The sequence below is a fragment of the Candoia aspera genome, chromosome 13, assembly GCF_035149785.1.
Source record: "Candoia aspera isolate rCanAsp1 chromosome 13, rCanAsp1.hap2, whole genome shotgun sequence".
Taxonomy (NCBI): Eukaryota; Metazoa; Chordata; class Lepidosauria; order Squamata; family Boidae; genus Candoia; species Candoia aspera.
The window spans coordinates 6,324,758-6,346,883 of NC_086165.1; the positions used below are offsets into that span (position 1 = coordinate 6,324,758).

The following is a 22,126-nucleotide window of genomic DNA, read 5'->3' on the forward strand; positions in this document are numbered from 1 at the left end:
TGTTCCTTGGAGCTGGGGTGAGGAATTACCTTCTTTCCTACTGTATGTGCAAATCAGCAGCCATTGATTCAAAGAGAGGAATACCCTGTGAATCTTGATGTACAGTATATCATGCATTAGCACTAGGATTCTGATCTCAGTGAATGAAGTACTTGAATTTTTGCCATATTGTGCTGAGGTTAGAGAAGCAGAGATGAATTTCCTCAATAATTGCTTTGTGAGAGGCAGAACAGGTCTTAGTGACAGTTTTTAGTAACTTGTTTGGTTGTAGCTTTTGTTACTCAGAGGGACATACGTGACTGCCTTCCCCTCCTCTGGTCCTGCCCCTTTCTTCATTCAAAGTAATTATTATTTAATTATATCAAGCCATGTAATAATGTATGATTGTTCCAGTGGAGGAAAAAAACCCTTTCTGTTGGATTAGTGATAAATCAACAAACATGTGCTGTCCTAAAAGTTGTGTGTTTTGGAGGAAGAAGAAAGTAAAAACTTCAGTTGCTTTTCTTCCAGCCTCTCTCTGTGTTAATTTTAGCTTAAGCTGTGGTAACATGTTGTTTTCCTGTTTGTATTATTTTGCCATTTGAAATAAAATAAAGAATGTATGATTTTCTTTCTTGGCAGGGCAACTGTTCCATTTTTATTGCATTTTGTTCTAATACTGATTTTCTTGGCTTGATCCTGGTTATAAATAATAACATGAAGAAAGCAATTTAAACAGCCCTCTTTCCTTTCCTTCCTACTTGTCCCTTCGGCACTCACCTAATCTCCGTAGCAAAAAGTAGGTTATGCTTTTGCATTTTGCTTGTCTGAAAGAAAAGGAATTGCTGCCTGCCTCTGAGATATTCTTGTACACAGACAGCACAAAAAGCCTAGCTCAATGAGCAGCTTAGTCCTTTATCCCAAGTGTTAATTTTCATTGATGCTCTTTCCAATCCAGTTGGATTGATTATGACCAGATGTTGCTACTGTTAAGTACCAGGAATATCCCCAGAGCTTACTCAGGCAGCCTCTGTGGAGGAGGCTCCTAACCCAAATGTTTTTTGGGGTTTTTTTAACGGTGTGCCATGTGATAAGGATTTGCTACTAGGATGGACAACTCAGCAAACTGAATGACTCTGCAGAAAATGATGAACCCACAGGCCTGGAAAACACCCCAACACAGAGATCTTATGCTTAAAAAACATCCTTTCCAAAGGTTCTGAGTTCTTCCCAGTCTGCATCCTTGCCCTGCTTAGTTGTTAACTGTCAGCAGGATCCTGTACCAGCAAGATCCTGTCAAGGTGCTAGTCCTTACTCAGTGCATCAGTGAGGTACTCTCGGACTTGGAGAGTTGGACAGCTCTCAAAAGATCTTTTTTGGTTTATTGAAGCCTGTTGCTAAGACTGCAAATCTCCCTGCTTTGTTTTAACACTTTTCTTTTACTCTCTTACCAAGAACCACATTCAAGCATGAGGAAGTTCCTGGCTAGGTTCCCCTTTTATGGCAGAGTGGTAACCAAAGATGATGTTGGACCAAAGAAGTCTAAATGCAATTCAGTCTTTACTCAGCATAATAAGTACATAGTTTTATTTATTTAATCCTGTTTGTATAGCCACCCATCTCACATAGAGACTCTATAGAAACAGTTGTTGATAAGGCAATCATGGGCAACAAAAACACAAATCCTTACAGTTTGTGCAATCCTTACCTTACCCTAAGAAATTCAGAATTCAAATTGCCAAGATAGAAGACTCAGCTGAATGAGCCCAACTGATGACTTGTTGGAATTGCTACAATGGTAGACCTAAAAGCCCAGTCCTTTTATCTTTCCTTGGGTTCAGGCTGTTGGAGCACACACACACACACACACACACACCCCTGAGTTAGACTTTCTCATTGGTTCTCTCGTTTCTTGCCTTGGTCTTGGGGTACGTATGTACAGTTACCAAATATGCTGTGCTTACATACCTTATATACCCATACCTTGGTTCACCACTTGTTAGCTTATGTGAGTGCAGCAAATTTAACACATTAACATCAATTTAAAAACTGAACATACCATTTTTATATAGGATGATAATAGGATTTACGCTTGTCAATTTTGGAAAGGGATGCATTTGTAACACTCAGCTTGTGATTTAAAAAAAAATCTGAGGTGGCAGCTTGGAGGGTTTCAAAGAAGCAATGCTTTTTACATGCAGGTGCTCTTCAGAGGTCCTGTGTTTTTGTGGTTGACTAATTTTTGTATCAGTGCAAATGTGTAAAACGAGAAGTCGGGAGTCTTAACTTGATGAAGTCAGTGGAATGCCACTGTGGTAGAGGCAACACTGCTGAGTGAGAGTCTCGGAGAACTGTAGCCTGAAAATTGTAGCCTGTTACTTCCAGGTGGAATGTAGGGGCCTATCTTAATTGACCTCTGGTTCAAATGCTAGCAAACTAGAGAATTAACTAGAACGTGCTGAGTTGTATTGTTATTTGTCAGTTACTATGACTTCTTTTTTTCCCCTTTCAATTGCATCATTCCTTTAAAAATGGTGGTAAGTGAGAGCTTGCATGCTTTGGAGTTCGTTTATTCTCCGCTTCAGTCTATACAATGCACAGTTCATAATGTTAACACTTTTCCTTGGTTTTCTTCATTCCCATCCACAACTAATTTGGGCTTAAGTTTGCTGTTGAACCTTCATTCTCTAATTTGTACCATTCTTTTTCCTATAGTTCTGTTTCTCCCCTTTACTGGTCAACTTCTCTAGGGGTTTGGTCCTTCTGTCTGTCACGTATGATACATGGTGGGGTTGATTTTGTAAAGGTGGAGGGGCTGACCCACGAGCTATTGACCTACAAAGGCTTTCTATAACAGCCACGCTTGACTTGACTGGACATAGAAAGGAGAAATGGCCATCTTGCCAGCCCACGATAGAGTTGCATGTCAACCGTTCAGCCCCAAGCTCTACCACCTAATGCATTCATGTTAGAGCATCCATCTTGCTTCCTCATGTAAAGTCAAAACCCAGTTTTGTTCAGATTTCATTTGTAAGCTCATTCTTGTTCCACCTCAGTGTTTGAGGACCGGTATGTCTCAGGTGGCATAAGTTGGAGCTTGGTTCAGAATGCGTTGGCCAAACACCCCCAGAAAACCCTTGTTCCGGGCTGCTGTGATTGAAGCGAGTCTTTGAGCAGAATGATTGTTTTGAACACGGCACGACTAACCCTGCTAATTTCTAGAAAATGAAAACTAAGAACGCTCCTCAGTGTCAGCACCGGTAAAGCTTACATAACAGAGAGTCTCTAGCTTAGGCTGCCTTTGAGATCTTTGGGGGATTGGAAGATGTTTGTCTGAGGGGAAGCCTAGTTTTATTGTAATGTGCTTCATGTTTCAAAACCTGATGTGTCTCTGTATATCTCCACTGTATATACAGCACATTGATGTCTGGTTGTCCTTATTAGTCCTAGTTCTCTGTACCTTGTTCTGATAGTTTGCTGTTAGTAGCAGACTTCTGTGGACACTGGTGTGTTATTTTGGCTGTCAAGCTGTTGGTTTGTGGTTAGCTCTTTTTATTTTGAACATTTCCTTTATTTCTGTTCTGGTAACTGTGCTGGCGGTGGCTTTGCCTCTCCGTTGCCTCAAAGGTACAGGTGGAGTAATGTTCGGCTTGGATCAACATTACTCCTAGTGTGTGCTCATGCAGTTGCCTACACTGTTAAGACTGTAGTTTCCATAAATGCTTTGTGTGCCCTAAGTCCCCTTGTGGAATCCTGCTGAGTTTGTATCAAATCAACAAATTCCAAGAAAACTTTTTTAGCTTGCCAACTATATATTAATCAAATAGCAATGTAGTGCAGAAAAGGTTGCCAACTGTAGGTGTCCTACAGCACATGTTATGGATTGGGGTTTTTTTTATTGCTTGAACTGTGCCTGTCTTTTCACTCCGTGTAATGTAACGTACAAATGAAATGTCCAGTTGATCATAACGAAGCCTACATGAAAAGGGACAAGTCGATTTTTTTTTTTACTCTTCTAAAATTTAAACAGGGACAAATTTCTGGCCCTCCCAGGTAACAAGCTGAAATTTCTGTGAGGTGAAATAGCTGGGTAATATTATTTGTGGACATAATCAGAACAAAAGCTTGCTGCTTGTGGAGGGGCTGTTTTGTATCAGTCAAAATTGCATCTTCCACCTTCCGAAACATTTTATTTAGAACTTCAAGCAAAGCGTATGAAAGATGGCTCTGGAGAAGAGAGAGCATGCACATGAAATCATGTACCAGGTGTTCTGAGGAGAGCTAAGAGGGGGGAAAGCATTGATTTTAGAAACAAACAGCAGGATTTTACAACTGAAATGTCGGTTTGTCTTCTCATCTCTCTTGTAAGATTGAACCACTGGAACTTGGGGACAAGATGAGTATATCCACATTTGCAAGACTCTGTCCACTACAGTTGCAGTTTTTCATGAGCATTCAAAGTGTTAACTGAAATAATTTTGAACAACATACTTTGTCCTCTAAACTCAAATCCAGAAAAAAAAACCTTCATGAAATCTTTGCAATCTCAAATGGAATGGCCTTTAGATAAAGCTATTTGTAGACAAAGTTGTGTACCGTCCAGCAAAAGTTTACCACAGTACGTAACTGAGGTCTTCTTTCCTCCTCTCTCCCCTTCACTGGATCACAACAAAACCTTCCTGCAGATGATGAACCAGCTGGGCCAATGTAAGTATTTCGTGGGCCTGCTCTTCCTATCTCAGACCATTTGTGCTCTAAATGTTCCATCTTCCAGGCAAGTATATATGGATGTAAAACAAGATATTTCAAGGCAGTAGAGAATTGTTCTTTGGAGGGTTAGCATATAATAAACACTTTTGTGTTCCGCAGAAAGACGCTGCAACGCCTTGGCATCCTCCAAGGCCTGCTTTCACTCTTGTTGACACAGAGACTGGCTGTGCCGCCCGGACTCTCTTAACTCCATTTCACGGCCATCCTTCCTGCCATAATTATTGCATCTCTAAGAAACTGCTTGAGTGGGTCCCAGGGCATGAAAACCATAGGGTGCAGAAAGTATAATGTGCTAGTTTTAAAGCAGTTGTGCTGGTTCTAGGTTAGTGTTACCCTAAATCTGTTTTCCAGCCCTTTTAAATTAGTGGATGAGGCTTGTTTGCTGATTTTACCAAAGTTTAAATTGGAGTAATTAAGGAGGTTTACAATTACCTCTCCTGTGCAACAGTTTCCTGTACCACAAATAGTACGCCATGGTCTATCAATGTAGGTAAAGACATTTTATTTCAGATGATGGTTTTTAACATGGCTGAGGGTTTTTCTTCTTGTTTTTTTAATGGGAGCAGGGGCCTGATTGTTTTGAAGTTGCAAAGCACAGTTTTGCATACTGGTTGTTTTTTGTGTTCAAATCTTTCATGGTTTGGAGTTTGATAATTTTAGAAATTTATACTTCCCCCCCCCCAAAAAAAACCCTCCCAAAACTTGAGTATGCACAAAAATAGGGATGTGGGAACCAAAAAACCGTCACGTTGAATTTGTAGCTTAATCTGGCCTTTTAAATCTCACTGTAGATCAGTCAAGATGTTTTTGCATGTAACTAACTGTCACAAAAGGAAAGAAAAGGGGGCAGCAACAGATCTTGAAATTTTCATGTTAGTGGAATTGCCATCTTGAACAGAGTTATTTGGGGAAAGAAAAACTACATATAACAAATCCTTCCCCAGAGCTAGTGGTACTTTTAAAAATAACGATATAATAGTTGGGATCAAAACCAATGCAGTGTGCACAAATGGATGTAAGATAATGCATTCAGCTGCTGCTAAAATGATTCTTCTGGAAAGTGATCTCTGTTCTGCCCACAGGGTTTTACAATGGTCTAGATCAGTGTTTCTCAACCTCAGCAACTTTAAGACGGGTGGGCTTCACCTCCCAGAATTCCCCAGCTGAGGTTGAGAAACACTGATCTAGAACTTCCCTCTCCCCTTCCCTCTCCTCTCCATGATCTTGTTATGTGTAAAAAAAAAATTTTTTTTGTTCACAACTTTGCTTTTTCCCAACTTAATTGGGATGTCTTTTTGTCTTTTGTAGGAAAACTAACTCCACAAACAACCATAAAGATAAAAATCTACGTCAGAGAAATACAAATTAAAAGCAGTGCTTATGTAAGTTTGTATAAAATGTTAAATAAAACTGTATTTTTATATTTATTTACTTCCTTACTTATCCACTCTGGCTTTTTGAAAACGCTTAAGGGCTAATAACTAGAAAGGTATGCATAACTGCATAAGATTGGGTCAGCTGTCTGTCAGAAATTATTTGCAAGTTAGACAGCATTAACCCCGAATGGGCCCAGCCATTGATGGGTGGGGTTTTTTTACACAGTTTTGGCTGGCGGGACAATAAAAATTGGGCCCATGTATTAGGTATGTTTGCCACCTTGAGTTATTTATAAAAATAATGTGGGATAATGAGTAAGTGAGTAAGATTAATCACTAATTGTCCTTTATTTTTCAGAGCTTTTGAGAGACTGATAGAACTATCACCTGCTAGACTGAATTTCAGATGGTTGGTTTTCAAACTTCATTTTTCTCTGATGCTTTTCTTTCAAGTGAGCAACAATGACTGTCTCAAGCATGCCTTATTTAGCCGATACTTTTACTAATGCTTCAGGGTAGAGGATGTAAACTATTCTGGGCTTGATGTGCTGTGGGAATGTTGCTTATTTCCGTTGAGAACATTAAGTATTACAAGTAAAAAGTCCAATCATGCATGCAGCAATTTTTTACTCAACGTAGCTGTTAACATTAGCTCTGAAATGCACCTGCTGCCATCTAGTGAGAACCTTTTGTAAAGTACAGCAAAACCTAAAATATATACAGTATATATTTATATCTGGAGGGTGGGGAAACCAAACTACAGCAAGTATTTGATTTTTAAGCTGCTAAATTCATTCCTTATATTGTGTGTCTGAGAGAATTATGTCCAGTATGTAGGAGGAATAATGTAAATTGACATTTATCCTAAGGGCTCAATCTGCACAGAAAGAATGAGATGTCCTATAATTACAGAATGCAGGACCTGGTGTAATCCAGAAGATGATGATGAAATGCAGTGATCACTTTTGTTTATACATATTACGATGGCTTTAATTTTTCTTCCTTAAATCATGTATATTTCTCACCTTTTTTGCACTGATGGGTTCACAGTCTTGTATATTCAGTTCAGGCCGAATTTTATAATTTCTTCTTTTTTGTTTGTTTTAATGATGTTGAAACATCACAGCATGGTGATACTCTATGCAACTCATTTGTTTCAGTTTGACATTAATTCATGTTGATTTAAGATGACTGTAGAATCACAGACATTACAGGGTTCTTAGATTATGGGAGTACTTATAGATAGATGCATGAACTTGTGTGTATATTGTTGAAGTGCAACGATATGTATAAAAGGGATTCAGCTGTTTTTAAAAATAAAACACAAATAAAACCCTAGCGCTGGGACCATTTTTAAATGGGAATGTTCCTTAATCATGATCCAATTAAGCTGCTTCATGTCATTATTAGTCTTTACTGTCTCTACTCAAACAGCTTTATTACAGTCCTGTTCCTCGAGATTACACATGGGACACTCAGCTGCTCTCAAAACATGTAATGTGGCTCCTTGTGGTGTTTCATCTGTTTCTCCACCCTGTCTACAAAGGCAAGGAAGCTCTTGCCAAGGAGACACAGTCTAAATCACAGGTTAGGAACCTGTGGATCCTCAGATATTGATGGACTTCTCCCCTCACCATGGACCATTGGCCACACTGATTAAGGCCAACTGGAGGTGGTGCTTAACATGTTCGTTTGAAATACAGGAGGACGTTGGTCTTCTCAGCTTGAGGTTTTTTGTGTGTGTAGGACTACAATTCTCATGAGCCCCAGTTAACATCTCTGTAAAATACGTTCATAAGACATTCTCAGTAGGTCAAGTAGGATACCTTCTGTGGCTGTATCCATCATCCTAAAACGTACCACAACAAAATACAGCACTGAAGGGCAAATTAATGCAGTCAATACATACGTTGCCTTGCATTGAGATCAAAACTCACGTATCGCCCAAAGTCCATCTTAAAGAGCCAAGTCTTGATAAGCCTTCCAGAATCCTCGATGAGTCAGGGAAGTTGTTCCAAAGAAGGTAGGCAACATCTCACCACCATCCATGGTCATGGGACCTGGTTGGGACCTGGAGGGTATCTGCCCATCTCACCAGGTCAGATAAGGTGGTCCAGGTCCCTTCCCTTAAATGGTGCCATCTAGCGGGCCTTGGGAAGTACGCCTTCTCATAAATGCCCTTGCCCTGTGGAACCCTCTTCCCCCAGAGATCCAGCAGGCCCCCAACCTCGTCTCCTAGAAAGCCTTGAAGAGCTGGCTCTGCCCCCAAGCGTTGGGGTAGGGTGGAGCTGGACCCCAGTAAGATGGTGTGTGGGTGTATGAGAGAGTGTTGGGGGGAAAAAGGGCAGATGAATAGAATGCACATTTAAAACACATGAGTAGGAAAAGAGGACACATGAATAAGGTGAATGTTTATGTGGGATCAAATAGTGCCATTTAATTTTTAAGCAAGTTAAAACTTGATTGCATGGAATCACTCTGTTGCACCAATACAGAGATACTCAAATGATGAGAGGACATGCGTTAGCCAAAATGCATTTGCATTTTTCTAGCCAGTGAAATTTCAGAGAACCTGTTCAAGGGTTCTTATTTATATTTCAGGAGTGCAGCTATAGGAAAAAGGTGTAGTCAACATGTGGTTCCACACAGTATAAATAAATGAGGCCTTGGTTTCAGCTAGCCTAAAATCCCAAACCCCTAATCCTCAATCAGTTGTTTAATTTGCCCATTTCTCCACTTTATCATAACTTTACATTTCCTCTGAAGAGAAACAGCCAGGTATCTTTCAAATGTCTCGCCAAAAGTCTTGGGAGTGTGTACAGTAGATTCTACAGGGATGTGAAGCAATGGGATCCTTGGGTTCGAACTCACTTGATGTTTTTTTTCGCTTGACCGTTCCTCCTCAGATCATTCATTAAAATATTTTCTGTCTTACCTCTGTCATCCCATTTAAAAATAAAACCAAAACATTCGAATCAGGAATCTCTGCCGACAATATAAACAAGTAGCATTAAAACCCTTCAAAGAAAAAAAAAATTATAGTAAATGACGCTATTTCCATTCTGTTAAGGATTGTCATGGCAGCTGTGGCCTTTAGCTAGTTCTCATAATTTAATTTCCCAGAATGCCACATTTCATTGTCATTCTGGATCCCCCAAATCTGGTTCCCCACCGATGTGTGAATTTCAACTCCCTAGTCTGCCTAGCCATGGTGGAGAACTTTGGAGATGAAGTTCACATATCTGGAGGGCACTGAGGTTGGAGAAAGGTTCTCAGGAAGGAGGGATCAGGGACAGAATGGAGCAACTCCAGCCTTCAGTACTAAAACCCACCAGGTTGCTTAACTGGAGATCCAGCACAGCTGATCAGCATATCTTTAGAAAGGGAAACATAAATGTAGCGGTATGGCCAAAACCAGGCTCACCTAAAGCAACCAAATCACTTTAACGATACAACATGGCTGGCTGGGGAATTCTGGGAGTTGACGTCCACACATCTTCAAGCTGCCAAGGTTGGGAAACACTGGTCTACATTTCAAAGACAACACAAGGAAGGCAGGCATAGTGAAAATTATAGCATGATTTTGGAATGTTTCAGATTAAACCCATCTGTGACATCATCATTTATTCCTTCTGACTAGGTCAGCATGCTCTCCATACTGTCTCTGAGATGTGGCCAGTGAATAGAACAAGGGGGTTTACTGGGCCACAGGTTCCTGACTCAGCCTTTTCCCTGTCGCCCCTCAGAGTCAATTGCTGTGAAGGTTTTCTTACAAGGGCACCTTCAGCAGTTCACAGGTATTGGGTGGGGGGCATCTCATGGGTTTGATAGTGAATGCAGCTCATGCATAAGTGTGGGGGCACCTTCTACCACCACATTAGGTACCATTCAAGAAAGAAGTTACTTTCCCGCCTTTCAGCCAGCATGGCTAAGGATGGAGTTTTTAGGAGTCGTAATCCGTTGTCCTTATAACAGAACAATCTGACTTACACCTTGATAATCATCCCTGTTCGTGTTTGAGTGCAGACAGGAGACAGGGAGGACTATATATTCAGCATGAAGCTGGAATTGCACAAAGGAACACTGAAAAGGGATACAACCCAAAAGAGGACCAAAAAATTGGTGGGGGAGAGAGATGTAATGCTATGTGGGAGTGACTGGGAGACAGAAGGAAGCGCCCAGTCTAGGCAATGGTCTGATAAGAGAAATCTGAGTCCAGAGGAGGGATGGGGGTGGAGAAAGCATCTCAGAAGGCACCCTCCCTAGTTCTCTGAAACGTAGGGACAGGGGAGGGCAGAAATGCTTTCAGACTTGCAAGATTCTGTTCCTGTAACTTTACCATACTCATGATTGGTGCTTCTTGTCTGGACTACCTCAAAGGCTGATAGAAGGCAAACCAGACCAGTGAAGAATGAACATACTAAATTCACATTTAGGCTAACAGAAGAAGTGAACGGAGTAGTTTGAATTGTATATATCTTATTTTATTCCAGAAAATAGCAAATGGGCTGAAACCTTTTAAGAACATAAGAAGTGCCCTGCTGGACTGGACGCCTGGCCTGTCTAGTCCGTGTCCAACCAATGCATGTGGAAGCCCACCAGTCTCCCAGCAGATGGTCTTCAGAGGCAGTCCCACTGCCATTGAGGCTAACAGCCACGGATCCCCAGGACTGCCATGAATCTTTGTTGTGAATCTTTAGAAATCCCATTTTAGCTTCTTTTAAAAGCTTCTTAAATGAAATTTCTAAAAGGCACCAGACCACATACTAAGCGGTGGGCAGTTAGTTTTGACATATCTCATTGTGAAATTACCTGAAATTCAATATAAATTGAGTATTAATGTATTGTTTTTCAGAAATCTTTTTCTAAAGGTCATAGTCCCACTGATTTATTTTCCTCAGTCTTCGATGGGAAATATTACAACAGCTAAAGGTTAGGCATCCTAAATGTTCTTCTGCCTACTCTAGTCGTATTACAAACAATCCAAGGTAGAACATTGTTGAGGGTTCATACACAGAGCCAAAGCAAATTACCTCTTCTCAAAAACAAAACCTAAATCATGCTGATTATTTATAGATAAATTGCCTAATTTTTAACAGCAATCACAATCACCTAATCCTTAAAAGTTGGAAGTTGAATGATAAAAATCTCTGAACGGCAGTTTGCCGTTTATCTCCCAGGATGTTGGCTTCTATTAGCAAAGCTAGCTCTGGGTGATAAATGCAGTGTTTGCTAAACTCTCAGATAATCTAGCTAAATTGTCTGCTCTCTATTGAATTTGCTTGGTCAATATCATGAACTTCCCAGCATTCATTTTTCAGTGGGAAGAGCCCATGCTGAGGTGGGTGGATTATTGACACAATATTCTGGCTCACCAACCTTTCTAAATGGCTGGAGGCTAGGATGGCCTGGGTCAGGAGAAACAAGCTCAGCAACATGGATGAGCTGTTTGTCCATAAACATCTAAGCCTTTTGTCAGAACAACAAAGAATCAGTCCATTCAAGCTTCAGTTCTTTATTTGCTCACACCCTATAGACAGAATCTTGCCAGACTAAAGCTACTCTACCTGACCTCAGGGGAAATAACCTGGGAGAGCTCTAGAGTGGGGCCATTCTGAACCTCTTCATTTTCCGGCCATTGCTTCCTGGACTGTGCCCCTGCTTATCTCCTCCACCTCCTTGGAATGTGCTCCCTCCTTCCTGAGAACCAGTGGCACCGCTGAAATCCACCACACCTTCAAGAAATGTCCGTTCTGATGGTTGCTTGGGAGGGGTGCCCTCTCTCTCTCTCCCTCTCTCTCTCCCTCACGCACACACACATACACTCTAGAGCAGTGTTTCTCAACCTTGGCAGCTTGAAGAAGTGTGGATTTCAACTTCCAGAATTCCCCAGCCAGCTTTGAAGTCCACACAACTTCAAGGTGGCAAGGTTGAGAAACGCTGCTCCAGAAGGAGCAGGTTCATGACTTGACATCTTCTTGGACTCATGAACCTTGCTTGAACAGCAGGTGGAGGCCACAGCCAGGAACACTTTTGATCAGCTTTGCCTGGTGCACCAGTTACAGCCCTATCTGGACCACGAAGGCCTGGAGATGGTAAGTCATGTCTTTATCAATACCAGCTGAAGTATTGCAATGAGCTGTACATGGAGCTCTCTTTGAACACAAATCAAGCTGTGACTGTTACAGAAATTCATGGCAACCTTGTGGCTGGGGAAACCAGCTACTGCAGAATTATGCACGTTGTCAGCCTTCCCAGGTAGACCAGACAAGAAACCGTCCAGAGTTGCTTTGTGAGATAGGCAGTGAAGAAACGTGAGAAACAAACAAACATGACCAGTTGAGCTAATTCTATTTCATTGTAAGGCTACATTGATAGAACCTTGCAAGTCTGAAAGTACAATTCTCCTACCATCTCCTTTACAGCCCGATAACTTAGGGAGGGTCCCTCCTGAGCCTCTCGCCCCACTCACTGTCCAGCTGTGGGCTATGCTGTCTCTTACCTGATGGTTCCCTAGGCAGTGTCTCTTTGCCCAGTCTCCCAAGGTCATTCCCACATACCATCTTGAGAACACTACACTGGTTGCCAGTAGGTTTCTAGACCCAGTTCAAAGTGCTGGTCATTCCCTGAGGGACCACCTTATCCAGAATCATTCTACCCATCTCGTAAAATCAGCTATGGGAGGCTTGCTTAAGGCCCTGCCTGCAGCCTTCTCTGGGGCTGTTCCCACATGATGAAATATGTTGCCCTCAAGGTACATTTGGCTGGTTCACTCTCAGCAATCAAGGCCAGGCCACCATCTTGACCTTTTTGATACCCTCTCCCCAGATGTCCCTGGAACATACTTATTACATTACTGAAAAGAATAGAAAAAATACAGAATCTCTTTGTCTATTTATTATGACACCCCATCCTTTGGTGTTCAATACAGCCTTACCCAGATGCTAATAACAAATCATTCCAAAGACAGAAAGCAAATGCTGGTAGATGCCAAGTTGCTTGTCTTGATTTATTTCCTATAATATTTTATTGCTAACAGGCCCTGGATAGATTTTTTTTTCCCCACTTGTTTGCTTGACATTTCTTATTATTTTGACCCTTTTGATAACAACTCTATCACCTCTGCTAATTAGATTGTAAGGGAGTTACATATTTTCTTTCTCCCATATCTTCAGCGTGGCACAAATGTGGGGAGAGACTTGCAAGGGAACAGCTACAGCCAAATTCCTGCTTTCATGATAGCAAAACACAGTGACTAAACATTACATGTTTTGTATCGTGTAGTCTTCTTTCGGAAGAGCATAAAACTGATGGCTAAGATGCACGTTAAATGAAATAACAGATGGGTCATTATTTAATTTTAAACAAGCTTTGGGCTCACACCACAAGCACCAGTTCTTTCCTAACCATGGTATAGTCAGAGAGAGGCCAAGGGGCCCCTGCATTGTTGGGAGCATGAGTTGCTCATAAGAACATCAGCTGTGTCTTGCTGGACCAGATTCTTGGACCATCTACTCCAGCAGTCTGTTCTCATAGTGACCAACCAACTTCACAAGGAAGCCCACTAGCTTGATCTAAAGACATGGATTTGGTCCTGACTTTAGACCAGCTGTTGTTGTTTATTCGTTTAGTCGCTTCCGACTCTTCGTGACTTCATGGACCAGCCCACGCCAGAGCTTCCTGTCGGTCGTCAACATCCCCAGCTCCCCCAGGGACGAGTCCGTCACCTCTAGAATATCATCCATCCATCTTGCCCTTGGTCGGCCCCTCTTCCTTTTGCCTTCCACTCTCCCTAGCATCAGCATCTTCTCCAGGGTGTCCTGTCTTCTCATTATGTGGCCAAAGTATTTCAGTTTTGCCTTTAATATCATTCCCTCCAGTGAGCAGTCTGGCTTTATTTCCTGGAGGATGGACTGGTTGGATCTTCTGGCAGTCCAAGGCACTCTCAGAATTTTCCTCCAACACCACAGTTCAAAAGCATCGATCTTCCTTCGCTCAGCCTTCCTTATGGTCCAGCTCTCGCAGCCATATGTTACTACAGGGAACACCATTGCTTTAACTATGCGGGCCTTTGTTGTCAGTGTGATGTCTCTGCTCTTAACTATTTTATCGAGATTTGTCATTGCTCTTCTCCCAAGGATTAAGCGTCTTCTGATTTCCTGACTGCAGTCAGCATCTGCAGTAATCTTTGCACCTAGGAATACAAAGTCTTTCACTGCTTCTACATTTTCTCCCTCTATTTGCCAGTTATCAATCAAGCTGGTTGCCATAATCTTGGTTTTTTTGAGGTTTAGCTGCAAGCCAGCTTTTGCACTTTCTTCTTTCACCTTCATCATAAGGCTCCTCAGTTCCTCTTCACTTTCAGCCATCAAAGTGGTATCATCTGCATATCTGAGATTGTTAATGTTTCTTCCAGAGATTTTAACTCCAGCCTTGGATTCCTCAAGACCAGCTTGTCGCATGATGTGTTCTGCATACAAGTTGAATAGGTAGGGTGAGAGGATACAGCCTTGCCGTACTCCTTTCCCAATCTTAAACCAGCCCGTTGTTCCGTGGTCTGTTCTTACTGTTGCTACTTGGTCGTTATACAGATTCTTCAGGAGGCATACAAGATGACTTGGTATCCCCATACCACTAAGAACTTGCCACAATTTGTTATGGTCCACACAGTCAAAGGCTTTAGAATAGTCAATAAAACAGAAATAGATGTTTTTCTGAAACTCCCTGGCTTTTTCCATTATCCAGCGGATATTGGCAATTTGGTCTCTAGTTCCTCTGCCTTTTCTAAACCCAGCCTGTACATCTGGCAATTCTCGCTCCATGAACTGCTGAAGTCTACCTTGCAGGATCTTGAGCATTACCTTACTGGCATGTGAAATGAGTGCCACTGTTCGATAGTTTGAACATTCTTTAGTGTTTCCCTTTTTTGGTATGGGGATATAAGTTGATTTTTTCCAATCTGATGGCCATTCTTGTGTTTTCCAAATTTGCTGGCATATAGCATGCATTACCTTGACAGCATCATCTTGCAAGATTTTGAACAGTTCAGCTGGGATGCCGTCTTCTCCTGCTGCCTTGTTATTAGCAATGCTTCTTAAGGCCCACTCAACCTCACTCTTCAGGATGTCTGGCTCTAGCTCACTGACCACATCGTCAAAGCTATCCCCGATATTGTTATCCTTCCTATACAGGTCTTCTGTATATTCTTGCCACCTTTTCTTGATCTCTTCTTCTTCTGTTAGGTCCTTGCCATCTTTGTTTTTGATCATACCCATTTTTGCCTGGAATTTACCTCCAATGTTTCTAATTTTCTGGAAGAGGTCTCTTGTCCTTCCTATTCTATTGTCTTCTTCCACTTCCGCGCATTGCTTGTTTAAAAATAATTCCTTATCTCTTCTGGCTAACCTCTGGAATTTTGCATTTAATTGGGCATATCTCCCCCTATCGCTGTTGCCTTTTGCTTTCCTTCTTTCTTGGGCTACTTCTAGTGTCTCAGCAGACAGCCATTTTGCCTTCTTGGTTTTCTCTTTCTTTGGGATGTATTTTGTTGCCGCCTCCTGAACAATGCTGCCAACTTCTGTCCAGAGTTCTTCCGGGACCCTATCTACTAAGTCCAGTCCCTTAAATCTATTCTTCACCTCCACTGCATATTCCTGAGGAATATTCGTGAGCTCATATCTAGCTGATCTGTGGGTCTTCCCTAATCTCTTTAGTCTGATCCTAAATTGTGCAAGAAGAAGTTCATGGTCTGAACTACAGTCAGCTCCAGGCCTAGTTTTTACCGACTGTACAGATGTCTGCCACCTTTGGCTGCAAAGGATGTAATCAATCTGATTTCGGTGTTGTCCATCTGGTGAAGTCCATGTGTAAAGCCGTCTCTTAGGTTGTTGGAAGAGAGTGTTTGTTATGCAGAGTGAATTGTCTTGGCAAAATTCTATCAGCCTATGTCCTGCTTCGTTTTGTTCTCCCAGGCCATACTTACCTGTAATTCGAGGTGTCATTTGACTGCCCACCTTAGCATTCCAGTCTCCTGTGATGAAAATAACATCTCTTTTAGGCGTGTTGTCCAGTAGGTGCTGCAGATCCTCATAGAACTGCTCTACTTCAGCTTCTTCAGCATTTGTGGTTGGGGCGTATATTTGGATCACTGTGATGTTAGATGGCTTGCCCTGAATTCGAATTGAGATCATTCTGTCGTTTTTGGGGTTGTATCCAAGCACTGCTTTAGCCACTTTACTATTAATTATGAAGGCTACTCCATTTCTTCTGTGGTCCTCTTGTCCACAGTAGTAGATCTGGTGGTCATTTGATGTGAAGTGGCCCATTCCAGTCCATTTCAGTTCACTGACGCCCAGAATGTCTATCTTTAATCTTGACATCTCACCAATAACCACATCCAATTTGCCCCGGCTCATAGATCTTACATTCCAGGTTCCAATGGTGTGTTGATCCTTAGAACATCGGATTCGCCGTTCACCACCAGCACCGTCGGCCGCTAACCGTCCTTTCGGCTTTGAGCTAGCTGCGTCATCACGACTGGGGCTAGTTGAGCTCATCCTCTGTTCCTCCCCAGTAGCATTTTGACCATCTTCCGACCTGGGGGTCTCATCTTCCGATGGTATACCGACATATCTCTGGTTGTACTGATCCATTTAGTTTTCACGGCAAGAATACTGGGGTGGGTTGCCATTACCTTCCCCAGGGATCGCATTTAGTCTGACCTCTCTGTCATGACCTTCCCGTCTTGGGTGGCCCTTCACGGTTTAGCTCATGGCATCATTGAGGTGCTCAAGCTCCAGCACCACGACAAGGTAACGATCCTTTGCGGAGTTAGACCAGCTAGCCTGACCTAAAGATTTGGGTCTTGACTTTGTCCTACACACAGCATTTCTGCTCTAATGGCCAGCAAAGAGACTCGTCCATTTATATTTGAAGGCGTAGTCTCACTCAAATCAGTGGGGACCAATTTAGTAACTTAAGAAGTCTACTGTAAATTTGTGTAAGCCTGCATCCAAAGTGATAATTCTGTACATTTTGTTTGAATATTTGGACATCGCTGTTCATTTCTCCCAGACCCCTTGATCTCACAATTTGCCCAAGATATGGGAAATAAGATTTCACTTCCTTGTGCAACTTCTATTGGTCAAAAAACACGTATCTTCCCTTCATTTCGTTAGTTGGATGCACATCATGGGAGTTTCTCTGCCACATTGTGCTCAAGGAACAGGTTTTGAATATTCTTGATGTTTTGCCTTGGCTAATCACGAGACGACAGGGACAGAACCAGCGTTCCTCACTAGGTGGGGCTGTCACATTTCCCAGTAGAATATGAAAGAAATGAATGAAAATTCAGTTGCTTCCTCATAGACTGTATTTCTGCAGGTAACTTTGAGTGCTAGAAAGATGTGGAAGGAAAAAGAACACCGTTTCCCGTTGAGCTACTTTTGCATCACTGATCATGATAATTGACACAGTATTTTTGCCTGTTTTATACGTCAGGAGCATTTAAATGGCAGAAAATGGGTGGCTTGTATGTGGTACAGTACGTTCTTCTGATAACAAATGACAGTTTGCCCATTCCTAAATGATATATAATTTTGAAGTAATCAACTGCTATCTAGAAGCCAAAGAAGAAACTGTTTTTCTCCTTCCTACAAGCTGACGGGTCAACTGCAATTTGTAAAAGAAGTTGTGCAATTCTGCACAATTGCCAATGGCCATTTCCTGTACAATATTCTACTACTGGAGTCTATTAATAGTACTAATAATTAATAGACTAATATTCCCACTTTATTTGTGTCAGGAGCATCACAATTAAAATAGGCATACCGTAAAACGTAGAACTTAAAATATAAGATATAAAAGTTAGAATGTATCAAAGTTAAACAGATCTTGCCCAGAAACTGGCAACATTAATTGCGTTCTGTCGTGCTGTCATGAGGTCCTCAAAGGTGCATTGATCAGGGCGCAAAGGACAGGTGTACATGTGTGTTGTTGTCTGCATGTCTCCACATTTCTCATGTCTCTCTACTATTCCCACTAATAGTATTAGAACATATTTACTATATTAAAACATAACATAGAAAATATTATGTTTACTCTTTTGTATCTATCTATATACTACTAAAACTCTTGTGACTGTTTGATACTTTGTAACCTTTAACTGGGCAAAATGGTGTATCGTAAGGCAACAATTTTTGAACCAAGGTACCTCAAATGGGCTAACTTACAGAATGTGTCCAAAATCTGGGACTCATGACTCCTGTGGAATTGAAATTTAGCAAATTTTATAAAACATTTGATGACATAACACAAAAGGTCATAAAACATTTCCTGTAGTCAACTTCTGATGTTTGGCTGTGCTGTACAGTTCAACATGGGGTACTTTCAAGGCAGATCCATCTCTGAAAGTCTCCCTGAATTTTTAAGGACTTTTCCAGCACATTAGAAGCTCTGCCATTGTTGAAGGCATTGAGGAATCTGGTAAGGAAACATCTCTGAAACGATGATCCAACGGGTCACGGGTTGTCTAGTATTATCTATATTACTTTGTGGCAGTTGCATTGGGGGGGGGGCATGACAGTAACTGTGTTGTGGTCTCTGTGGAAAGAAAACTAATCCAATCATTAACATCATGTCAAAACCATGCCCTAATTCTATAAAGGTAAACTTTGGCAAGGAGACCAGTCACATCGGCAAAACTGTTTTTCACAGATTTCTCAGCCATGACATCTGTCCTCCTACTGAAGACATCTATAGCTGAGGATGTGATGTTTGTATGTTATTCTTCTGGAGAAGGGAAGAAAAGAAGAGGTCTAGGAAGCGACTCAGAAGCCAATCCCCATCCCTCTTACATTATCATTTCATTTTGTTTCACTTCATTTCATTTCATTTCATTTCATTTCATTTCATTTTGTTTCATTTCATTTCATTTCATTTCATTTCATTTTTGCAGGTCTTCCCTTGGCTCCTATTTTTCTTGTTGCCTAGCAATGTGTGGCCTTGATTTTATGGCATCCCACACAAAGCTGTTTTCTCCTGTGGTCTCCCTGAAGAGCTACAGTTAGTGTGATCAGGGAAGAAAGTGTGGACCCAGCATATGATCTGACTTGGAGCGCACACAGTTCAGACATGCATATCTCAGAAATCCAAGCCAGGGAGGAGAATCAAATTTTACTGTTTACTCTTTTCCTAGAAAAAGCAGGAGAGAAAGACTTCAGGTACCCAAAAGAGTTTCCTTTCCCCAGCAAGGGACAAGCGACTTTGCAGCAGGGTTGAGGTGCTGATGTGTATCACAAGAATATCAAAATTCAACAATAGATGGATCTCTTTTGCTTGCTTGCTTGCTTGCTTGCTTGCTTGCTTGCTTGCTTCCTTCCTTCCTTCCTGGTAAAAGCTGAAGGGATTCTGCTGAGCTACTACAGGTAGTCCTCACTTAACAACCATTTGTTTACTGATGGTTCAGACTTATGATGGTGCTGAAAAAAGTGACTTACGACTGGTCCTCAAACTTTTTTTCCCCAACAATAACCAAGGTTCTCCATCTTTTGGGTGATATAGTCTAATCCACAGAGGGTGAGTTGGCCATGAACATTTGGCATGATGACTGTATGCAAGACCCCTCATAAGGTGGGAAGGGAGGGGCAGTAGAAGGGCATGTGGGTGCAGAAGGGAGAGCTTTTCCATTTCCTTCAATGGGGATGAAAATTACTACATGAGGATTGTACCATACAGTCAATGCAAAAAATATCAAATTAGAATAGTGGCTGAAAGGATTTAAGGTCACTAAATCACTTGCAGGAGTGAAATACTCCATCTCCTTCAAGTCAAGCTTGACTTCAAGGACCCATCAATGTAGGTTTTTTGGCAGCCTTAAGGAAGTGGCTAACCATTGCATTCCCAGTTGAGCCTGCAGCCTGGGGATTTCCTAATGGTCTCCCATCCAAATGCTGACCAATCCTGCCTAGGTTTCTCAAGAACAACTGAGGTCAGATAGGTGCAACCAGATCCAAAACAACTGTTCTCCTTTGGTGTTGAAGGTGCAGTAGAGATTTTTCCCCCAACTCAAGACTGTCTCAGAGGTATTGAATCAAGTCCTATCATTCCCAGCCAGCCTGTCTGAGGTTGATGAGATTTGTGCTCCAGGACATCTAGAAGGGGACAGCAGCCTGGGGAAAGTAACTCTGGAAAAGTCTGATTTTTCCCACACGGTCTCCTGCCTGCCTTTACTCCTGCTTAGCAAATAGTGTTACTGTCTTTTAAAAGAGAAAAATCCATGCCAGTTTGGAGAAACCTGAGTGTCAAAACACTCAAGGGAGAGCTACATACTGCTGGAGATGGCAATTCTTCTTTCCCCCACACAAACCTCAAAAGACACACACACACACACACACACTAAGCAACAAAGCAATTTGATTCATTCTGACTGGACAGACCCAAGGGGCCTGTTCAGCAGGACTTCCCTTCATGCACCCTGCTGTTGTGGATAATAATAATAATAATAATGATAATAAAGCCATTCCAAGATGTCAAACCGATTCCGGTTAAAGCAAAAACTGTTTCTGGATGCAGATTAATTACTGAGAATTTTCTGTTCCTGTTCCAAAGTCAGGGACACTTTTAAGAAGGCTCTTCCACTTGCAGTATTTCCCTTGCAGTCTTATTACAAATTCAGGAGGGTGCAGTTTGTGTCTCTCTGTGTGTGTTTATTTCCTGCCTTCTTTCTAGGACATTCAGATATTTATGCTTTTCCAAGATTTGATTTGATTTGATTTTTGTTATGTTTATTATGTTTATTGTGTTTATTATTATATTATATTATATTATATTATATTATATTATATTATATTATATTATATCTTTTCTTCTTTTTCTTCCCTTTCCTTTTTGCAAAAGGTATCTTGGAAAGCCCCTTCTTGTATCTTTCTCTTGCTTTTTTCTTTTTAAAGGACAAGGATTACAATATAATCCTGGACAAGGATTATGAGCCTGGAAATCCTTCTTTTTTTCTTTTCCTTGACCCAGAGGCCAATCCTTTTAAACCCAGGAGCCAATCTTGTCTCAAGCAGTTCTGATGACAAAAGGGACTCTTTCCTAGGAAATCAGCCCCTTTCTAACTCTGTCTGCATTTCACTCCAGCACAAGAAAAAGGTGAAAATGGACTTTGTGCTGAGCTGGACTCCTGAGGCCTGCCTGTGTTGGGACGCGCTTCACTGTTAATTGTCTTCTTCTAGGACAGAAACTCATTCTTTGTTGCTCAAAGGACCAGACCAAAATGAGTGGCTGGAACTGCACCCAGAAACAGATCTTGGCAAAATTTTGGAGCAATTAATCAGTGGGAACTGATGGTGGAGTCTCCTGTGCTTTTTAAAGGAAAGGCTGGATAGCCATCTGTCAACCATGTGGCAGCTGCAAATTTTGGCACTGCTAGAGGTTGGGTTGACCCCCTTCCGATGCTATGATTATACCCCAAGGATTGTCAAGTCAGAAACAAGACTTCTACCCTATTATTTTTTCCAACGTCCCAGGTTTCAATCTGCAGATCTTTCATTCGGTGGGTGAGGTGAGGAGAATAAGTTCATGGAAGCTGCTGGCTCCCAGTTGAAGCAACAGAGCACCCTCAAATGCCAGCAGGGTTTAAATTTAAATTCTAAGCTTAGAAAGGATGGTACAATTCCACCAAAATAAAGCGCTCTCTAATCCCATGTAGTTCGACCTAAGAGTGTCATGTGTGCGTGTGTGTTAAAATCAGGCCCGCTTGGGCTGGATGTTTCAAGAACTGAGCTAATGTTTTCTTCTTATATTCTGTTCCTGCAGCACCAAGATGTTTCCCCATTTCTTAACTAGGTCAATCAATGGCTGTGTTTACCCAGCGTGCTTGACTAGCCCAGATAAAGATTTAGTAGCTGAACTAGCCCAGCTTTGACACTTTGCCAGTGCAACCTGGATTTGCTTTTTTGTGGTTAGCACATGGTGCTGATCTGGTCAGCCCCATGTCTTGC

General features: G+C 41.7%; 1 protein-coding gene across 2 annotated transcripts in view; it reads left to right on the forward strand.

Annotated features, from left to right (window-relative positions):
• Nucleotides 1-7,463, forward strand: part of NPTN (neuroplastin) — a 32,566-nt gene extending 25,103 nt beyond the window's left edge. For both annotated transcript variants that reach the window (XM_063314431.1, XM_063314430.1), the window contains 3 exons: nucleotides 4,665-4,686; nucleotides 6,058-6,148; nucleotides 6,496-7,463. In XM_063314431.1, the coding sequence (XP_063170501.1) occupies nucleotides 4,665-4,686; nucleotides 6,058-6,118 (83 nt within the window). In that variant the 3' untranslated portion in view covers nucleotides 6,119-6,148; nucleotides 6,496-7,463. The remainder of the gene's footprint in view (nucleotides 1-4,664; nucleotides 4,687-6,057; nucleotides 6,149-6,495) is intronic.
• The last annotated feature ends 14,663 nt before the right edge of the window (nucleotides 7,464-22,126 follow it).